Source organism: Elgaria multicarinata, chromosome 1, assembly GCF_023053635.1.
Source record: "Elgaria multicarinata webbii isolate HBS135686 ecotype San Diego chromosome 1, rElgMul1.1.pri, whole genome shotgun sequence".
Taxonomy (NCBI): Eukaryota; Metazoa; Chordata; class Lepidosauria; order Squamata; family Anguidae; genus Elgaria; species Elgaria multicarinata.
In genome coordinates this window covers 134,937,601-134,960,402 of record NC_086171.1, presented here as the reverse complement: position 1 = coordinate 134,960,402, position 22,802 = coordinate 134,937,601, and the positions used below count along the sequence as shown (strand labels likewise).

The window sequence follows — 22,802 nt, the reverse complement described above, 5'->3', positions numbered from 1 at the left end:
ATACTGGTTTTATAAATAGTTTCATACATATATGTCTCTCATGCTAAATGGAATGATATGTCACCATGCTGACTTCAGCTCTTTTTCTCTTAAGGAGTGTAAGGAACGCATGAGATCAATATATGGAGACACGCTAGCTGTGTGTCTAATGACACATAGATAATTCACTGCCACAGGAAATCATGGGAGCTAATTTCATAAGGTATTAAGAGCCATCTGTCATACACGGAATATACTCAGTACCTTGTAGGAGCGAGCCTTTAATGGTGAAAACGCAATAGCTTTCTATGTGGTTCGAGCATCTAAACAAAAGCAATTGTGGCCCTAGGAATTGCAATTGATCCATGAATGTGCATGTTAAAAAAACACAACTGCAGGCAGGTCTCCCTGATCAGGTAATTGAAGGGTTGTATAATAAAATTAGCCATGCTGGGCCACTCCCTTAGAGATCAGATAGATGCTGCCCTTAATGGCGCCACCCAATAATTACTAATCAAAATATGACAAGTTAGTGGGAAGGTATGCTTGCTTGGATTGCAAACTAGACAGATGCAGAGAGGCTGGGAATATTTTTCCTCAAACTATTTGTGGACCTTAATGGCCGTGGAAGGCATTCTTTCTCCTAAAATGAGAAAACTATATTTTTCAGATTTCCCTCTACAGTGCCTTGAGCCACTTCATGTAAAACAATAATACCATTTCCGTTCACAAAGCTGCCAAGAAATTAAAGGTGTGTGTGTGTGTGTGTGTGTGTGTGTGTGTGTGTCCAGTAAAAGATCTGGACCACAATCCAGGAGGGCATAGATAGATACTTTTAGTTTACAATCCTACGTGCATTACTTTGGAGTAAGCCCCATTGAACTCAGTGGGGCTTACCCCTGAGTCGACACATATAGGATTGGGCAGCTAACTTTCAAGTGGGCTTTAAGTGAGCTGGTTGTGGCCCTTCTTTTCAACCAGTGCACTGCTCATCAGAATGCTCGAAAAAGGGAATTATTAATGCTATGTGTTAAACAAACCGATTTATAATCCAAAATATTTTCCAGCAAAGCTACAAAGTAAAGCTCAACGGTAAAATGTAAAACTCCTTTTTCTGGGTGGAAGTTTATCTCAGTTGGATTTGAAGAGTTTTCTTTTCTTTTTTTTCTTTTTAAGTGACTTTTTATTTTGAAGGTGTGGTTCATCCAAAAGTTAAATGTTTAATCCCTTTGATTTAAATGGAAGAGCTTTAAGTATGTGTTTACATCCCCCCTTGAAATTAGTATTTATTTATTTATTTAATTATTTATTACATTTCTATACCGCCCAATAGCCGGAGCTCTCTGGGCGGTTCACAAAAATAGTAGTACTTGCAGCACAATAAGTTCCAGTTCAGTGATGCTTCCTCCCATGTAAGTGTATAGGCCTCACAGTCTTAAAAGTTCTTAACCTGGGAATTGTACAGAAAACTAAAGAACTCTGGAATTTTGGGCCTATGGATAATGGATTTTTAATGTTCCATAATTTAGGTCAGGTGTGGACAACATGTGACCAATGAGACAGATGTGGCCCTCAAGAGCCTTCCCTGTGGCCCATGGGTGCCCTAGCTGCCACAGCTAGGGCACTCATGGGCCATAGGGAAGACCCCTGAGGGGTTGTGCTGCAAGTACTACTGATTTCAATAGAAAAACTTTCCTGTCCACACCTCTCCCGCTGTATCTTTTTTTCAGACTTTTTGCCACTGTAGTTGGCTTCACTTCATGGTTTCTCAAAGAAAGGAGAGATGGCTGCTCTAGGCCGCCAAATGCAATGGTTTCCCTTTCAATATTAATATTCAGAGAAAAACCATGGAGTCGGTTGGCTAGAACAGCTACTTGTCATCTCCTAGCAGGGAGGAGAGGCTGAAGATCTTGATACACACACTCCACTGGACTGGGTGGTGAGGTAGGGCGGGGAAAGAGAGTAAGAGTAAGTGGAGTGTGTTTGTCTGAGAGCAAATGGGGAGGAAAGGCTATGATTGTATATATGGATATTTGTGGGGGCTTTAATATCACCACATCCCAGCAGTTGTATGAGTGTATGTGGCCCTGGGTTGCCCTCCTAACAACTCCTCATGTGGAACTGAGGGGCCATACAAGTTGCCTATCCCTAATATTGATAGACTTTTCTAAATGCTTCCAATTTGGTAGAAGAATTCTACGATAGTCCATGATCCAGCTTACTCAAATAAGTGAAATGGTACAATAAAAAATGAAGTGGAGCTAAAACTAGAACAATTTTAGAAACACGGTGGCAGCAATAACTATAGGACAAGGGCTGTTCCTCCCTAAAGGATTAAATACTTGCTACATATTCTCATGTCCTGCAGTAAAATATAACATCTCAGTTGACAAGTTATTACTATTTTATTGGCACCACTTACTCTTAAGGCATTTGAACTTAATAACTCAAAATTCTTTATATGTTTTTGACATTTCTTCTGTCTCTGTTGCTGTAACCAACACTGGTGGGAGATAATATTAACTGATACTTCAGAGCTTTGGGAACTCACTTAACATTGGAAGGAAATATGTGAAAATATATATTCCATTTTTATGTACCAGTTTCCAGATGCACTTATAAGCAGAAAAGATACCCAGCGGATCACCAACCTTCTCATTTGGGTTGGGCCAGAGATGTATGGAGCAAAACTCCATAAATTAGATGATCCCTAGGCAGAAGGGGAGGTGATTTACACCAGTGTTCCCTCCCTTCTTCAGCCTGAAATTTTGTTCCTAGGCCCATGAAATTTTGTTCTCAGGAGTTGTGGGGCCTTCTAGAACAGTATTTGAGGTGGTGCTTGGGGCTACAAGGGGAAAGATAAATTAGTGAAAATTGTCACCCTGCGCCCTACCTCCAGTGGGGATACTTTACTAGATTCTGGTTCATTTCACCAGCAAAAGGAGCCCTTTTCATGGTGGGTCAAATATCGAGCTAACTCAATATCTATTACCTAGGAATGTAACAAATGTTACTCTTTGTGTGTGTGTGTGTGTGTGTGTGTGTGAGAGAGAGAGAGAGAGAGAGAGAGAGAGAGAGAGAGAGAGAGAGAGAGAGAAAGTCTGAGGGCCTGTTCAGACAACACGCTAAGACATGTTGGTTAGTGAGCATGTTTAAACCATGGTTATGTTGCCTGGTTAAGAATGGTTCACATGTTACACTAAACCATATTGTTTAGCTCAAAACGTTTAACCATCCTGGTTTAGTGTGTTGTCTGAACAGGGCCTAAGTTTCAAGAATTTGCCTTTTTCTCTGTCATGTACACACACCTGGCTGGGGATGATAGGAGTTGTAGTTTTGCTACGTTTATGAATTGCTTCGCACAACACAAAGAAGTCCCAAAATGATTTACGAAGAAGAAAATACAATATCAAATAACAGCTTAATTAAAAACATACAAATTTATAAAATTACCCATCTAAATGATCACCTAAAGGTCAAAAATTGTTCCCCTCCAGAACTATAGTGAACAACAAATGTGTAACACATTCTGGAGGATACAAGGTTGGTGAGGGCTGCCATAAAGTTGTCAAAATACCTAACAATTGTATTAAAAATGATACATAATAACAGTTTCCCTGGTGATCTTTGTTCTGTTGCAAATTCAGCACTGTTTTTTTTTAAAGGATAGTCGTCTTTTAATAGAAATAGTTATAGCCAATATAGTGAATATGATGAAGGTGCATCATTATATTGTCTATGTGACAGCATCACTGGGGGCAAAGATAATTCAGAGTGAGGGCAATGTACTATTCCCTGAAAGATGGGGATTTTTGTCTCTGTTGAAAGTTTTTGTGAAAGCTGCCCTCCTTTTGACTCAAATCTACCTATGTCTAAGCCATCCATAACAGATGCCTTCCCCAACTTTTCTTGAAAAGGTCCTAAGGTTTAACTTTAAGGTTAGTCGGGGCCTAAGTTTAGATCTTGATTTTTACGGTGTAATTTATGGTAATTGATTATTGTCTTCTCATCCGGTTAACAAGTAAAAGTACCCTGTGATTGGCCATGAGATAAAAGAAAGTGAAATTGGGCAAAATATATTCTTTAAGACAGGAGATAGCAATATACCAGAGACAGATTCTTCAAGCCCTGGTACCAAATGTTATTTTAGAAAAACCTTGTTATGTTCTGATGATTGGAATCCACCAGGGGAAGAGCCTTCAGCGTGGTGGTGCCCCTCCTGTGGAATTCCCTGCCTCTGGAGGTCAGGCAGGCTCCGACCTTGTACTCCTTTCGGCGCCTCCTGAAAACATCTTTATTCCAAGAAGCCTTTCTTTAACATGCAGCCTTGGTTTTCTGATTTTTGCTTCTTTTTAAATTTTGTTTTAACTGTTTTATTCTGTTTTTATTTTCATTTTACCTTGTATACCGCTCCAAAATTTTTCAATGGGGAGCGGTATATAAATATTCTAAATAAATAAATAATAAATAAACTATCACAATAATGAATGGTTCTATAGGCAGGGGATTAAGGACTAGCTTTGTTGTGATGTTTTGCACTCATGTGGACTTTTGGGATCATTTGCACACACAAAAACAGTTAATCAGGCAAGACTATCATGTAACTTGTTGTGAATATGAGCCCTGAATATTATCCTATGGAATTGCCCTTAAGTAAGTTGCATAGATATCACATTTAGGAATAACATTTCACTGTGCATGAATATAAAAGAATGGTTCCCAAATGGATGCAAAATGTTTTGTAATAACTAGTTCCAAGAAGGCCTTGATGGTGGGAGCAGTGATATAGTGGAGCCACAGCTCAGAGGGTTGAAGCACCAGCACATTTTGATTAGCAGGGACAATGATGTCATCTGTTACCCCACTCAGACTTGGTTGTTCCCTCTGAACTTAACTGCAATTCTCCCATTAGCTGGGTGAAAATAATTTTCCCGTCAACAATATAATCTTGTGAGCTATCCCTGTTGTAAGGCAAAGTATTTGGGGGTGGCTTGCTCTTGAATGAGCAGTTAAGATCCAATATCTCAACAAAATACCTGAGGTTTGTATCTACCTCATGGAGATACAACCAGGTGGAACTGTTTTGTTGACTTTAGGATCATATTTCTGCCTGATGCTGGGGGAAAAGACTCCTGGAAAATATTGAGCAGGTGGTCTTATGCTATTTGGAGACATGTTGTGTCTTGGACACTTGGTCTAAGTCAAAGTAAACTTTCCTCTCTGCCTCCATACCTCCCAGTGAACGAACAGGTGATTAGTGTGCTGTTAAAGGTTTAATTCCAAAAATTGTTGGGTACTAAAGCACTCGATCTTCTTTGAAATTCCTTTTCCCCAGTGCAGCCCCTGCACCTTATTATTATTATTATTATTATTATTATTATTATATTTATTTATTTATTTATATAGCACCATCAATGTACATGGTGCTGTACAGATTACACAGTAAATAGCAAGACCCTGCCGCATAGACCCTCCAGAGCAATGTAAGAAGTGACACAGGAAATTGCAGGCGGAAGGAGGAATTGCAAAAATCCCTTCCCTCCTTCCCTACCCCATTCCTCCAGCATAAGCAGAATTCTGTTAACCACAACTCAAGATCCAGCCCCATGACTTCCGTTGTGCTTACCAGACTGGGTGTGATCTGACAAGCCATATTGATTCTTTCAAGGATGGGTTCATAATGGTACTGGAAGGCTACCCTTTGCATTCAGTTAATGCTTTTTATGAAGTTTCTTTATGTTTTCTATAATTCTCATAGGATTTGAACATATATTGTACTGAGACGTATATTTTTTGCAGCCTTTGAAAATGCGCTGTGCGAGCTGTGCCCTCGTAACAAGCTCTGGCCACCTTTTGCGAAGCCAACAAGGCAACAAGATTGACCAGACAGAGTGTGTAATACGAATGAACGATGCGCCCACCCGGGGATTTGGAAAAGATGTTGGAAACAAGACAAGCTTGCGAGTTATCGCTCACTCAAGTATCCAGAGAATTTTGCGAAATCGCAATGAACTGTTAAATATGAGCCAAGGGACTGTGTTTATCTTCTGGGGACCCAGCATCTACATGAGGAGAGATGGAAAAGGATTAATTTATAATAATCTGCAGCTGATGAATCAGATACTACCTCAGTTAAAAATATACATGATATCCCGGCACAAGATGCTTCAATTTGATGATCTCTTTAAACGGGAAACGGGAAAAGACAGGTAAGAAGAAAACTGCATGTGAATATATTGGAGATCTATTTCCATGGCTTTAGCAGAATATTAGTTTACCAGTGGGATCACCTGACACAATGTGCTTGTCTTGCTTTAGTTTCCACTAACGGTTTCTACTAACTTGTAATTTTATTTTATATGTCAAATAATAATGCTTAGCTTTTGCAAAGTAAGTGCAAATATGCAATCAAATAATGTATTTACACATCAGCTTTGAATACTAAAACTAAGCAGAACCACAGCGCAGCACTGCAGGAAGGTAGATAAAGAATTTAAATCTCACTTTAGGTAATACACCTCAAAGCAGATTTTTACTGGTTTTGAAAAATCAGAATTGATGGGTTCTGCTTTATGGAGCCGGTGCTGCCATTCTGTGAATTATAATGGCTACTTATTGAATATAAGCATTCTTGGAACATTGCAGCAATAAAGCTTCTTGTAAAACAAATACACATTATTCATATATTAGGTGTCTCAGAATCGCTCATCTTATACTTCCAACTGGGAAAAGGCAAGTTATTATGATACTTACCTCCTTTATGAGACCATTTATGGCTTACAAACAGATCTTCAAATCGTTTTTTTAATAAGTGACCCTCTATATGATTAGCATATTTCTACAGATGGTGTTGAAAATTAGACCCCCTGCTCAAAAAAGATGCATTTATTTTTTATTACCTATGTACTCAATATGTTTTTTTTTCATTGTAAAAATGTGATGATGGCACTTAACACATTTATGTATAAATTAAGAGCTCACTTTAGAGAACAATACATGCTCTTTCTGTTTCAATGCACCATTATCCTCAGTGGAAGTCTTATGAGTTTCTGCTGATAAGTGAAAAAAATGCATCCTGCCTCCCAGGTTACTGTATGCTCTGGAGAACTCTTTTATTTTAACAGTGAACACATCTTCTTATGATTTTTATCAAACTGAGCAGAGTACCACAACAGCCAATCAGTCATGGACTTTATTGTACTCAGCTTGGAACACAAAGGCCTGAGGTGGACAATCATTCTAGGCTTTAAATGAGTCTCAAGGCCAAGCACGCCTCCCTCAGCTCCTCCCATTGCACGTTGGCTTTGGTGTGAAGATCCTGGTCTGTATCAAGCCAGAGTTGCCCATTACATCAGAACTGGGGAATTTTCAGTTAATGTCAGTTAAGAAAGCTGGATTTATTGTCTGAGTCAGGCCATGGTCTTGGTATCCTTGAGCAAGACTCTCACTCAGGCTAAGGGTGAACAAAGCCATACAACTCTCTAAATCAGCATTGGGCAACTCGTGGCCCTCCAGATGTTTTGTTCTGCAACTTCAATCAGCCCTAGCCAATACAGCCAATGGTCAGAGATGTCGGGAGTTTTAGGCCAAAACATCTGAAAGGATCACACCTGCTTTAAATCCGGGCCTTCAATTACTTTCCTCCCTGAATGATGGATCCTAAGTTATAGCAACATTGTCCAATATATGATCTTTTTAAAGTGTTAAATTTTGACTTTTGTATGTTATGGTTTTAATTGTAAACTGCCTGGAGAGCCTCGGCTGTTGAGCAGTATAAAATGTAGTGATGATGATGATGATGCAGATGATGCAGCCAGGCCTTTTCTCAGTCACATTTCTCCTCTCTTCCTTAGATGAGAAAGTACACTTGGTGATGTGCTTGCATTGCCTTTCTAGATATAACAGCTGTGACTGCAACACACACAGTTATGTGAGAGCCATTTTGTGCCATATGTGAACACACAAGATGGTAATTATGTGGCAGCTAGGTGTTGGCTTTCAATTTACAAAGTCCACCATTCAGTCACACTATCATTTTTTAATGAAACGCACTGTCCCTGTACCACTGGAAGAGCTGAGTATTGGTACTGGGTGTTTAGAAATACTTACATAATGGTGTAAGGAGCAGGTACTCTATTTTCGGATATAACCACAAAGCAAAATAAGCCCACAGGAATGTGTTCAGACTTTTCACTCCTGTGTGTGCTGTTTTGCTGCAAATAAGAGCCATTTCACATTATATGTAAGGCTCAGATGTTAGGCCTGGGTAAATGCTTGCTGAGGGCAGCAAGGCACATAATGGCCACAGTTAATTGAATCTTTGTTATGAAGAAGCTTCCTGGGGAAAAAGAAGTGAATTAGGCCCAAGTTAGCTGTAATGAAATGCTGGACTTCCTTTCCTTGATCTTACTTGGGATTACATCATCCATGATTGTACAGTGTCTGTACTAGTACCAGGAGTTTCTGGCAGGCCTACTTTATTGGCATGAAAACATGCATGTGGAAATGGTAGTAGTTGCAGCAGCGAGCAAGGAGGAAAGAGGGTCCCCCCCCCTTTTGGCTCTCCATCATGACTGAAGCAGAGTGACCCTTGGGACTTGTAATCTTTCCAAGGACTACTATAATGGCTCTTGGAAAGATTAGCAGTCCGAGAGCCATTGCTCTTTATGTCCTGTCTCCAGATGCCTGTCATGCCCCCTCCAAGGGAGAGGAAGAGTTAGAGGCTCCATCAGAGGACGATGCCAGTTCCTGCCAGGGCCTGTACCGCAACAGTGGGCTGAGTCCCTGGAGGAGCCTCGCTGAGGTCTCAGCTGCTCAGGAATGAGGGGGACTAAGTGTTTTTGGTTTTTAAGAGATCATTTCATTTCTGGTCATTCCGTAGTGGGCCTGGGAATTTTGTTCAGCCACTGGTGTTCTGTCAAGGAGATAAGAGTTGACTCTGAACATTCATAGCCAGCTTAAATCAGAGAGATACAATCATGGAGTTGGGTGGGGGAGCGGGACATGTGGAGTGTCTAACGCCAGATGCAGTCAACAACCCAGAAGAGCACCTGAGGCCAGGAAACCGCAAGGTCTTTAGATTTGAGGATGGCTAGCTCTAACTTTCTCCATGCACTTGGGAAGATCCACATAGCAATTACACTAGACATGTCAGCGTGGTCTTTTCAGTATCTCTTAATATAACTTTGCAAGGCAGATTACCCAGTTTATAGATAGGGTGGAGAAATTGTGACTTACCTTGAGACCAGCCAATGAGTCATGGTTGGTGATTCTACCTTTCCCTGTCTCAAATCTAATTCTCTCCAAAACATCCTTCAGAATAGGTTCAGGATCACCCTAACCTTCATTTCCCTCCTTAGGAACATAGGAAGCTGCCTTATGTTGAGTCAGACCCTTGGTCCATCTAGCCCAGTATTGTCAACACTGACTGGCAGTGGCTCTCCAGGGTTTCAGGCAGGAGTTTTTCCAGCCCTACCTGGAGATGCCGGGGATTGAACATGAGACCTTCTGCATGCCAAGCAGGTGCTCTACCCACTGAACTTGTGTGCTTAAAGGTATGTCTTAACCTGAAACACTGTTCTGTCCCTGCTTATATATCCAGTATATTCATATATTCTTAAAAAGCAATCTGTTGTGATGAATGTAGCTTTTAGATACATAATATATTTTGTAGGCCAACTGGGCTTTTTGATATAAACATTGCAATACTAAATTATATTGCATCTAGACTTCTAGATTTGGCATGTGGCATACTTGAAGTAATTGGATGAAGAAAGTTAAAATTAACTGTCTAATAAAGGAAGGCGAGATTAAGGAGAAATGGGATAAGAAAAGCTTTTGTAAGTGACATACTATACTAAGTGGAATAGGTTCATTTTTGGATAAAATTTAACAAGCTCTGAATTGCAACAATAAATTATACAAATCAGAATGTGGAGGTACAATAGCCCACACTTTTCTATAATAATCTTTAGTATTGTGATTGAAAAAACTACCTCATGCATTATGTCCTATTAAAAACACTTAATTTAAAAATGTGGGGGCGGCATTTAGAAAATAGCAGCAATTAAATGGGATAGCAAATGACACCACCTGCAGAACCATGTACTTTCATATTACAGAGTAACTGTGCTTGAGAATAAGTTTATAATTGAATAAAGGTCCATTAAGAAAATATGATTCAGAACCAATATTACAGTAATTAGATAAAAGAAGCATAAATGAAATAACTTGCAGGAAGAGCATTTCCATAGAGATTATAAATGAGATTGTGATGAAGCAGAAAGGGCTTTAATTGTAATTTAGTATGCTCCACAGAATTATCAGGACAGTGTGTTACTTCATCACATAAAAGAGTATATGATACCCTCTAATAAGCATATGGCATGCCTTCATTCTCTTTCTTTACAACTTGGTACATGTAAAACTAGAAGATGTTCTTTTAGAACGAAAAACAAAATAATGTAACCCTGTGACTTTGTTTGCATTCATCTGAAAGAAACCTATTTTTTAAAAAGACACTTGAATGGTCCCCTTCCTCTCCTTCCTCCTCTTTTCCCATGTGCCCCCTGAATTTGTTCCAGAGCAGATCCGGGAGGTGGGGGTCATGCTGAGGGGCTGCAGGGAGGAACAGGAATCTATTCCACCAATGGCTAGACACCGTTGGATACAATCGTTTGCTTTTCTGACTTGTGAAATCGTAAATTCGGCCATAAATAACAAACAGAATAATAACGTTAACATTCTAATCAGACATGCTGTACGTTTCCATACGTTTCTCCCACTCTGTTCTATATACTCTTTTGTGGATAACTGGCAAATCATGCACAGAAGCAAGATGGCACATCATGTTTCCGGAACCAGTTCCCTATGCATATTGTAGGGTAAATTTTGCAGATTTTCTCTATAGGTTTTCATCACAATCAGCTGTGATAGTGCTAATCATCTGTTTGGGGGCTTTAATCCACACATCACCTTTACTCACAGGTAACCAGCACTAATAGCTCAAGTAGCTATTTTTCTTTGGAGCAGGGGCTGGGAGGTATGGAGAGAAATGTTTGCATGTTGCAGTGCCTATAAGGAACATATCTTGATCAGAGGCAATTTAGAAGTTCTCCATAAGAAATACTATTCTATCTGAAACCGGTTAATTTTCTTAAGATGGCATTGAAGCCTACAGCCATCTCTTCATTTAGAAGTCTTGTTCAGATTGTCCTTAATCAATTTATTTAACTTCAGTATTGAGAAAGTTTACAGTGTTTGCATTTCCCCTTAGGATACATGTCCTGGTTTAGCAGGGGAGACAGCTAAACAGCAGATAGAAGTACTTTTCTATATGTGAATATATTTGCAGAACCTCTGTCTGAGCAAGTAGTTCTTCTGAGAGCAGATGGGGGCTTACATGATTGAATACTCCTTCATACCATCACCAACACCCATCTAGAGCTTTGCAAAGTAGATGGCTAGGTGCTAGCCTAAATGAAATGCAAAAAGGGAATAAATGGAAATTTCTTTATTTAAGCCCAACGTGTTTCAGAGACAAGAATTTCTTTGTCTGGGCAAACAACAAACCATGGGCAATTATTGGGTTAACTCTGGATTGTTTAACCTTAAACAACACAGAGTTTCCAGGTTTAGATGTCACGAAACAACCCAGGAATGAGTTGCTCCACTGACCCCCACAATTCCTAGATTAAACAACCCAAGAATTGTGGCTGTGGCATGTGAACTAAGACAATGTGTGCATATCCATCTAGTAATTCTTCTACTATCCAGCTACAAATATGAACTCTCATCTCTTTAATCGGTGGGAGTAATGCAAGTACAAAGCTTGTAGTCTGACTATTATTCAACAAAAGGCTCAGATAAATAATACCAATTCCGTCTGCAGTATTAAAATGAAAAATGCAATTACCAAATACATTAGTTCACAACCAGGAGGACATAGTTAAGCCCATTACATGGTGGGGGAGTACAATAAATGTTGGCTGCCAAATGTGTATAACCTTTTCTATGAATTTTAATAGATAACTAAAGAAGCATCCTAACATTAACTTATTTCAAGTATTATTTGTCACCCTAGGAACTTAATTGTTTTTGCTTTTAGGAAGATATCTAACACTTGGCTTAGCACTGGATGGTTCACAATGAGTATCGCATTAGAGCTATGTGACAGGATAGACGTCTATGGAATGGTACCACCAGATTTCTGCAGGTAAATGTTAATCTGGATTTATGAAAAACTCAATGCAAAACTCAATGTTATGGATAAATATATGAATCTATTTACACTATCCATAAAACATGTCTATGGTTTTCCTGAAGCTCTCAATTAGTAGGTTCCATGATTGGGTTCTGAAAACAACAAACAGCATTTAATTATGTTGCATAAATTATTAAAAGTTTTTGTTTGTACTGTGAGTGAATTAATCCACATCTTGTTAGTTTCTTTTAGCCTCTGAATATTTATCAGCTAAAAGTAATGCTGTAGTGGGCATGAAATTAATCTGGTGGGGGGCGAAGGGGAGACAAGGAAGCTTTGGGAAATATTGGTTTAAATTATTTTTCAAACAGATTATTCTTAGCAAGTAACACTTCAGTTTCTAAATGGATGTTGCATGTGTGTGTGTGTCTTCTCTTGCATAAGACCTGTTCACTTAGATTGGTAGAAACTTCAGCTACCAAGTAGCCATGTTCTGCTGGGCGCTGGAAAAAGCTGTTTCATATGCAGAGCCTTTCTGAATATCTTACTGTACACAACTTTTAATTTCTACTATAAAACCTCTATGGGTGGAAGAGATGTGGCTTCAGCCTCATACCTGCCATCAACATGAAGGAATCCGTGTGAGCTGAGCCATGGTGAATCTTATTTATATAATCAACATTTAGGTAGCTCAATTAGAAGGCTATATTTAAGAAATCTTAGATTAGAACCATTGCAACTATGTTAAAATATACCATAAATTAAAGATTTCATCTATATTTATACCTTGCATCAACCCAAAGTTTTCAGGAAGCAAGCTAAGAGTATGTACACCTCTCTCTCCGTGAATATGTAAATGTGTGTGCGAGCAGATACACTCAGCAGGCCCTAAAATGGGCTCTACCCAACGTTTGGTTGGATTAATCAGTCAGGGTTGTAACACGATGGCAAGCTCTAGCTGTTGGAAAATCTTCCAGAAAATTCAGGAATCCTTCTGGATCCATTAGCTCTGAAGGTAGACTATTTTAATGTGTTCCCTGTAGAGGTTTAGAGTCCCAGCAAATGAACACTATTAAATAATTATGTGTCCACGACATTGGCGTCTTTCAAACTTCCCTAATTACAGATCACATTAATCCTGTTCAGCAAGCACCAAATTGAAGAGTGTGCCTCACTACACGTGTAGGGCCACATATTAATTTAGATTGTTGTTGTTGCTGTTCACTGCTTGAGAATTTGTGATTTATACATATTATCAACAAATGAAAGAATAAATCCCATGGTTGCCACTGAAGGCAACTGGGGCATGGAGGTTACACCAATAGAATCCTAACCCTACCTCTATGCTCCATCACCAGGTGCACACATTCGAATCTTGGTGATTGTTGTACAGGATGCCTTAATAGTGGAATGGATTCATGAGAGATCATTGCAACTCCACCTAACTGCCCATCAGATCATAGCTGCTGCTGCACCTGAAAACCTGGTGGTTACAGTTTGGTTAAATTGACACACACACACCCAATCTTCATTCAACCACATTTTAGTTTCATATGTTAAGTCAGTTTGTTCATCTAGAATTAAATCCTGGTTTCTGACCTGGCATTAAGAGTAATGGGCAAATCAGGAAACCATTACGTGGGAAACCAGAAGAAGAACAGCTACAAGATGTCTTCTCTCTCTACTCTTTCACTGGCCTGTTCCATCTGCACCATCATACCCTTCTTTCCTCCCAAACCCATACCGAGCCCAGCTTTAAAAACAAAACAAAATAGATTTTTAACAGAGGCAGAGATCACCACCTTTACTCATGGAGCATAACCAGCCAGGCACAATGACCACTCATACCCCAGTGAACTAGCTGATGCAGTATAGCAAGTACCAGCTCAGCTGTCCCTGCAGCAGCAACACTCAGCCCTGCAATCACTCTCCTACCAAGCAGGCAACTCACCCCCTGCCAATATCCCTGTCCCATTAAAGACCCAACACCAAGAACATAAGGTCCCTCACCATCATTCCCTCCCAAAGTGGCTTCCCCAAAGGGACCCCCCTTTTGAAGTTGTCCTTCTGAGAACTGCACATGCTGGGCTGATAAGATATACACCTCAGAACTTAACACAAAGCCATATGAAACTGATCAGTGGAGTATCTCCTGCTGGCAATGCTTCACTCTCTCAAAGCAGCAGGTAACGAGGAGCAGGAGGTAGATGTAAATAATGCTTACCTGCTCCTCTGCTGACCTGGCTGCTGCATCTGTACAGTGTTGCCTCTTAGGTATGTGAGGTCAAGAGCTTTTCTACATTTGTTGGGCAGTCCTCATTCTCTACGAATGGCTGTTTACAGCCTCCTTAGACAACATTGTGACCCTCCAGTTTCACTTCTGTTTGTAAACAACACTTCCCACAACTTTTTTTTTTTTATAGCCGGGAAAATGAGGTATTATTTCTGATGGTGAACGAATACGCAATTTCCCCTTGTGTATTTGTGCCATTCCCTTATACCACAGTGCCATCTAGAGGATATATAGCAGAAAAGGAAATGTTCCTCATGTAGTGCTTGGATCTCAATTTTGTGATGAAACCAAAAGTAGATGCAGCAGATTAATAGCCTCTCTTGTTGTTGGGAGATACAAGGACAAAAAGAATCCCTAAATCTTTTTCTAGTGTGTTTGAGAATCATTTCTACATGTGTGTAATCAAGATAGTAGAGATGGCATAATTTCTCTCTCCCAAAAGTAATGCATAAAATTCTGCAAGCGTTCTACGCTCAGTTGGTCGAATGGAAGAGCCACTTGAGTGGCACCTTTGTCCTGCCCCTATCACTGTCACTTTAAACCCTCCTGTTGTATGTGTGTGTACTCTCAGTGGATCTATGGACTATTTCATAGTTTCACTGCAGGAAACTAGTGTATTTTACAAACTGCCATCTATAAATACCTCCCAGCTGTGATATTAATAAGCATGTTAACTCTGACAAAGTACTGATTAATGTCCAGTATCACAGAGTAGTAAAATAGCATCTGTTTTAATATTAATAAACGAGGATGACTTTCAACTTCCTCATATAAATTGCTCATGCATTTCATTTGCTAGCATCAAAATTTAATTGTAAATTGGGGAGTTAACACACTATTCTTGATCTGGGTTATTCAAACTAGAGAGCTAAAATGCTTACATGTATATCCCAACTCTATTTTAAAGTGTTTAGGACTGGAGTTGTGATTTGGCTCAAGAGACATAGGATCCCAGTAAAACAAAATGTCTCCAAGATTTTGAGATGGGTGAGGGTGGATCAGTATTACAGATGAGATATCTTCTGGTAGGACCCATTGTGTTAATTACAACGGCAGAGACGTTAAGGTAATGAAAGTTGCTCCTTTTTATCCAGATGATCACTCCTTAGTGCAATAAATGCACATGTGTTACTCTCTTATTGTAGGGTATCCAGATGTTGCATTTCCTCGACACTCAGATGGGGAAAAGCAGTTCCTCTCAACCACCTCTCATGTCATTCTCGGTGGAAACAAATATTCCAAGCAATACTCAGCTCCCTGGCCTCTCTGGTTTTTTTCCTTGGAACATGTAATGTAACACAATACATGATGTGGCCTCATTGCCCCCTGCGTTTTCCCACTACTGTGTCACATCACTGATTGTTGTCATTGTGGACAAGGAAAGGCACAGTGCAATGATGTCACTTCACATCTTATATTAGACATTACCACGATAGAGGGGAGAAAGAAATGCAAAGCAATGGCACCTCTTGTGTTTCTCGTAAAGCCTAGTTCTGACATGTGGGATGTTCTTGCAGGTTACCTGTTGGAAAGTGATGAGTGGGGGAAGACAATGCCAGAAATCAGTAGCTTCTTAAATCAGCGATCAGCATTGTCAGAGTTAAGAGGGCAAACTTCTTGCTTCCGGTCATTTGGTTATGCAAGAGCACTGCACAGCTACCTGTTGGATGTGAAATGCCACACACATACAGATGCCCAAATACAAAAAAGGACTTCCTGGTAAAGGCCAGGAATGTTTGACTCCTTCCCTCTTTCAGCTATTTCCATTCCAATTGGTTGCGATAAGACCACCAGTGATGTCCATCGGAATTACAAACATTACAGCATCACAGCTGCATTATAGTTGGTCATTATAACATTAAGAACAAGTGGTCAAGTTTCCTTGTTTCCCCTTTTTCCTCTCCATACCCTTTCCCTTTTGTGTTGCATCTTTTTTTTCTTTTAAATCTGAGGACAGGGACTGCCCTATTGTTGTTGTTTTTATATGTAAGCCACTCCAGGAGCCTTTCTGGCTCAAGAGCGGAGTAGAAATGCATGTCTAAGTGAAATCTGTGTTTGATTAGAATGATTTTTATTTAAAATGGAATCTGGAACTAATTTAAGCCAGAATCTCACAACATATTTTGACATACTTCCTATCGTTAAATGCATCTATACCGATTTTAACTTCAAAATATGGCTTTTACAGGTAAAATGCTATTATTCATACATTTTCCAACAGTAAGTTCTAAAACACTCATATATTCAGAAATTCAGTTTTAATATTACTAAGCTAATTGGAATGAATTTAAAACATTGATCTAAATGGGAACCAGAAGTAATATTAAGGACACACATAATACTGAGAGTGGTCAATAACAAAATGAGAAACTGCATTGCACAGTTGAGTGTCACACAATAACCAATTGAAGTAATGATTACTGAGTTTTGTAACTATTAAAATGTAATTCGTATGCTGTTTTCGTAACTGAATTCTTTTCATATTTGTGTAGACGCAGCTGTATCTTATGTTATGAGAGATTGTACTAAGATCCACTTGTTTTCCTTCTCTAGTGTTCACCTGCCCATGTTTCATTCTGCCAGATTGGTTTTTGTCTTGTCTTGTCTTTGTTTTTTTTATATTGGACATGTCTTTGGTGAGATGGATCAAGTTGTACCAAAGCTACAGGCCTAAAAGAGAAATAAACCTGTTGGAATTTAAAGGCTGATACTTTCCTTCCAAAAAAGTACAGTGGATACAGAGAGGAGAAACATTTGAATGAGTTCATAGCAAAAGTTGGTACCACTTGGGATGAATCTTCTACACGCTGTATACTAAGTTATACATACCCTGCAGGATAGCATAGGTTGGGGGGTACAGTTTTCCCCCAAGATTGCAGTGGGTTGCTGTAATATTCAAATGCAAACACATTATTTAAAGTGACTACTGTGAAATAATAATAAAAAATTGTAATTGACTTTCATTTCAGTTTTTAAAAAGCCATGCAACAATGGCTGATTGACAGGCTATAGCTAGGGGTTTACAGTGAGGTGTGCTATTATTCTATGCACCATGCTTGGCAGGGTTTTCATGTGCGTTTGAGTCACAGAATCAAAGGGCTGGGATCAGCGTCCCATTTGGCAGACCTATTCATTGCTCTGAATGTCCCTGCAGGTTCTCTCTCCACACAAGGCAGATATGTAAGCATCAAGCTTCACATGCTCAAGTGAGCAAGTGCAATGTGGGGCACTTTAGTGCACTCAACCACCTTCTTTTCGAGTGGCAATGTTTTAATTACATCAGGTAAAATAATTTAAATGCTGCTCAAAATACTGCTTTTTAAAAGAATGTTGAAAATTCAGCTTGAACTGGAACAAAGAAAAAACAATTCAGAGCCTGCCAGCTTATTAATGATACTCTTTGCAATCAGTAAAGTACATACATCTGGGCCTTCCACCTATTTTCTCTTTCTTTCTGCAGGGATCCTAATCATCCTTCAGTACCTTATCATTATTATGAACCTCTGGGACCTGATGAATGTACAATGTACATTTCACATGAACGGGGAAGGAAGGGCAGTCACCATCGTTTCATCACAGAGAAGCGTGTGTTTGAGAATTGGGCCCGGACATTCAATATTCACTTTTTTCAGCCAGACTGGAAACCAGAATCGCTTCCTCTAAATCACACCAAGATTAAACTGGTATTCTGAGGAACAGACTCACAAGGCTGTAATCACAATCACCTCCTACCAGGCTTCAGGGGACTGAACATCATATCACAGCAAGCCAACCTTAAAAAAGAAAGGTTAACAGGGTTTGCGGATGAAAACTGCTACAATATTCAGGAAGTTATTGCAAAGGAATACTTTAAAAGGACGTTCGGTATCTTGATTGTATCTTATTTAACTTATATACCGCTCCCATAGCCAGGGCTCTCTGGGTGGTTTACAGAAAATACTTAAGCAAATACTTAAGCAAATAATCTTAAGCAAATACTTTTAACTTCGGTCGATTGAACTCGCATATGTGTATGTGATTTGTTAAAAAGAAGAAAAAGATGAAGAGGCCTATCGTATAATGAGCATAATTCAAGAGATGTTTAATTCATTATGTTTTTAAGGCACATTGCCACTGGGTTTTCATAGTGACATTTAAGAGTTACTTACTTAGTGAAGGTTTTTAATGCAATCCAGTATTTTTCTATTTCACAATGATATGGTTATTTATCTTTCCTAGTCCCTCCAAAACTGAGGATTTATATTGCTGCTGGTTTAAGGCTCAGCTTCTTGTTTATACATTTTGTCTTTGAAATATAGGGTGACTCTATCTAGCATGTAATTAATATTTGATCTGGAAGTGATGTATTTTATTTTTTAATTTTTTATTCTTGGGCTGTGTTCCAGTGTCAAGCCATTTGACAGCAAGCACATCCTTATGTGAAGCTCCAGTGGAAAATGGTGCCCACAGCTATAATATGTGGTATCATGCACATAATTAAGAGAAATATGGAGGACCAGTTTAGGACTTTCCGTGTCTCATCTGTTTTTAGTGTTTTGGTATTCCTAGTAACTCACTGTCCATAGAGCAGCAGTCTGGCCTTGAGCTGTCCTGGCAGCTCCATCTGACTGAAAGTTGTCCTAAGGAACAAGGCTTTGGGGTGTTTTCTGCACATGCAGTCTGAGCAGTTGCTCAGTATACACACGAGAATAAGTTCCATTGAACTCAGTGGGTCTTAGACATGTATAGGATTGCACTGTTAAAAGGGTAATTGTCCAAGGGTGAGCAGGTCCATCCCAAGACATTTTCTTTCTGTCTGGGATGAAAAACAAGATTGTACTACCTTCTATTCCATGTACAAAAGCCAACTGGACCAGCTGTCTTCAACAAGGATGATGAAACAGCATCCTCCCCTACACCTGAAGGCAGCAGGCTAATGTAGGGGAGGTCACATGGTGCACATGCATCTCCTCCAACACCTTGGCCACTTCCCAACATCTGCCACCTGAGGTGACTACTTCACTCTAATAGTAGGGCTGGCCCTGAGGTTGAAGGATACGCCAGATAGACCCACATGGGGGGGAATTAGGTGTAGTAGTAATCAGGCGCAGCTTGACTGCAGCCTTCTTTGGGAATGGTAGAGTCCAGTTGTATATACAGGGTTCACGTGTAAGTAAGTAGCAGTTGAGAGAAGATCTCCAAAGGCAGTTTATGCCCTATGAACCAACACCATGTATGTTTTAAGGCATAGGAAGCAGACCATATGGTTCAGTTCTTGAGTCCAATGAACTATATGGCTCTAACATTTGGTCCTGACTGACACAACGATAAAATGTGCTGGTTTTGAGATGCGCCGCAAATATCTAATTCTTGGAAATTAGATTTAATGGCACTAATAGTTCTGTATATGAATACTTGCAAATTACGTTTTTGTGGGATTATACCTGACGTGAATAAAGAGGATTTTATTTGGAGTGTTATTTGCCCTTTTACCTCACAAATGCTAGAAGCCAAATCACTTCTTTGAAGTAATTGCCAAGAATTACTTGACCTATTCACACTGCTGTACACCAGTTGTTCAAACGATAAAATCCTTTCATACCATAGACACTAAAAATAGAGCTAAGTTGTCATTAATTGTTCAGTTTATAATCTACAATACACAGGAGTTGAGACTTGTAGTGTTTGAGCAGAACATCAGAGCGTTTTGCTGTAGTAATAATAATATTTCTTATCTGCCTCTCCATCCCGATCAAGGCAGGGAACAACAGCAAGTATAAAATACATAAAATACTGATTAAAAACATAATATACATTGTTAAAATTTCCTAAAAAACAAGCATCCTAATTAAGATTCCGTATTCCAGCATCAGGGAAAGGAAAGGTTGTGGTTTTGGACCCTGATGCTTACCATTGACGTCTTGGTGCTTCACAGAGAAAGGAAAACAAAAGTGTTTGTAATCCACCCAGAGAACATTGTTTATTGGGCAGATTAGAAACGTAATAAATAAATAGGACCATTTCTGTAAGAGATAACAGCCTACTCCTGGTTATATTGAGGACAGGCATCTATCAGGCATGCACCTGCATCTGACTACTGAATGGAATACTATGAACTGGAAAGAAAGTAGGAAAACGCAGTGGTAACTTTGAAGAAGAGTGTTGCACAAATATGTTGCTTTTTAACCTTTCTGCAGAGTTCTAGTCCATATTTCCTTTCAAGCATCGGTTGCTCACTCTTAAAGAACAGAAGAGCTAGTACAACTTATAAACAAGGATGGACTCAATGTAGATGTAGCTTAGTGTACATGGGAGGTTGATGAACATTGATAAACTGATTTACAGGTAATTTTAATGTCTTTGGAAATTATTTCATTAAAGAGGGCAGTGGCTCCAATGATATCCTAATAGCCTAGCTCTTAGCTGTTATATCATTAGTTTAATACAAGGAATTGTGATATGAGTATGGCTGCAAGACAATTGCTGGCCCTGTGAGCTAGATAGAAAATGTAGTTGACAGCAAGATTGACCTCTTATTTGGTTCCGTGTCACTTCCGTTTGTTACTTTGGGGTTCTGCATCAAACTAGCATCCATCAGGAGCAGCTCTGACTGAACATTATTGCTTCAAAAAGCAATAATTCCACTGAGTATCTATTTGGTAGAGTTGGGAGTGGGAGGACTAAGGCCATTTCTACACCTGTCTTTTTTCCAGGGATCATCCCGGGATTGTCAATGACACACAGGGGATCCCAGGAGCAGGCAGGGATGATTCCTCCATTTTCCTGGGATAACCCTTCGGTGAAGAAAGGGCCCAGATCTCATGTTCTGCCTTCAGTTCAAAGTATCCAAAGCATGACTGCTTTTTGAAGAAGACTCCCAGTGCACAGTTCTGGCAGCTGAACAATATTTCTGGGACTTTCTATATGTGGGGACTCCTGTATGGTCCCTTGATGGGTCAGGACCCATTTATTTCCTGAATAAGAACCAAATAGGAAGTATATGGGAGTTTTGTGGTTAGAATTCCCTGCGGGAATTAGCAGATTCCCCAATTGCTTTGGGGATCGGAGAACCAGCATTCCTGAATGTAAATCACACATACACACCCCGAAAGCTGCTACTGGTGCCAGGGAGGGGAAAGGACAGATGTGTCTACCTGTCTTTTCCCCCATATGGAACTAATAACAGCTTGTGAAAAGGAGAGATTTATTTGTGGGGAAAGGCATAGGATGAAAGAATCAAACACCATCTCCCATAATACTACTGTTCCAGTCTGGAAAGTAACCCACATGAAGCTCATACTTAGAGCAAAAATGAGACATGATCTTGTGAGATCCAGTGACCGGGATTCCTGCATTTTTTTTAACACTAAGATTCTGCTTTAAAGAAGTATAATGATTCAATTCATGGACTGAAGAAGTAATACACCAGGCACAACCTAGCCAACAGTAAGAACTTTTAACAAACCTTGATTACAATGGAAAAGACTCCGCACCCACATAACTTTCATGAAATCAATGAAACATCAAGAACACCTAACTTCAGAAGATTTGCCTATTTCATACAGAAGGTAAGAGATTTGAAAAGTGAAAAGTGGATTGAATGCTGAGAGGAAAACATGTTTATTTTAATAGCTACTTGGACTTGCTTTTCACCAGCTTCATTAATGTTTGCATTGTGAACTCAGACATGCTGGCTTTTCTGAATAGAAATCCTCGGTTCTTTTCAGCATAGCCTTGAAAGCACCTTTGTGAGTTAGTTTTTGTACTCAAGCAAAAGTACAGGAAAGGTGCATAGCAGTGAGCTTTTAAATGGAGGAAAGCAACATATTTGAAAAGTAGTCATAAATAAAAGGTTTGAAACACACCTTAGCTTTCCTTTTTTTCTTTTTTTGCAGTGTTTGTTTTTATCACCATAATTACCATTTCTAGAAATGCTTCATCACATCGAACATCTCATTAAGAAAATAACTGCAAAATATTTAGTTGATAAAGCTTTCAAGGACAAAGAAGTGAAAAATTGAGCATATGTGCTTAGATATTGCTCTGACTTTATACTGTTAGTTTTACCCTACCCTGTGCCTGTTTGGTGCATTCTCTTCCCCTCCTTTTGTTTTATTATGATTTTATTAGAATGTAAGCCTATGAGGCAGGGTCTTGCTATTTACTGTTTTACTCTGTACAGCACCATGTACATTGATGGTGCTATATGAATAAATAAATAATAATAATAATAATAATAATAATAATAATAATGATGTTTCGATTTGAATTTTCATTTAGAGCTATTTGGATCTCACTACTGTTCATTTAAAATATAAGGCAGGCACTGACAGCAGTGAGGATGTTGTG

General features: G+C 39.3%; 1 protein-coding gene across 1 annotated transcript in view; it reads left to right on the top strand.

Annotated features, from left to right (window-relative positions):
• Positions 1-19,920, top strand: part of ST6GALNAC5 (ST6 N-acetylgalactosaminide alpha-2,6-sialyltransferase 5) — a 78,780-nt gene extending 58,860 nt beyond the window's left edge. Inside the window, exons 3-5 of the mRNA XM_063137279.1 lie at positions 5,779-6,188; positions 12,086-12,193; positions 17,935-19,920. Coding sequence (XP_062993349.1) covers positions 5,779-6,188; positions 12,086-12,193; positions 17,935-18,166 — 750 coding nt within the window. The 3' untranslated portion in view covers positions 18,167-19,920. The remainder of the gene's footprint in view (positions 1-5,778; positions 6,189-12,085; positions 12,194-17,934) is intronic.
• The last annotated feature ends 2,882 nt before the right edge of the window (positions 19,921-22,802 follow it).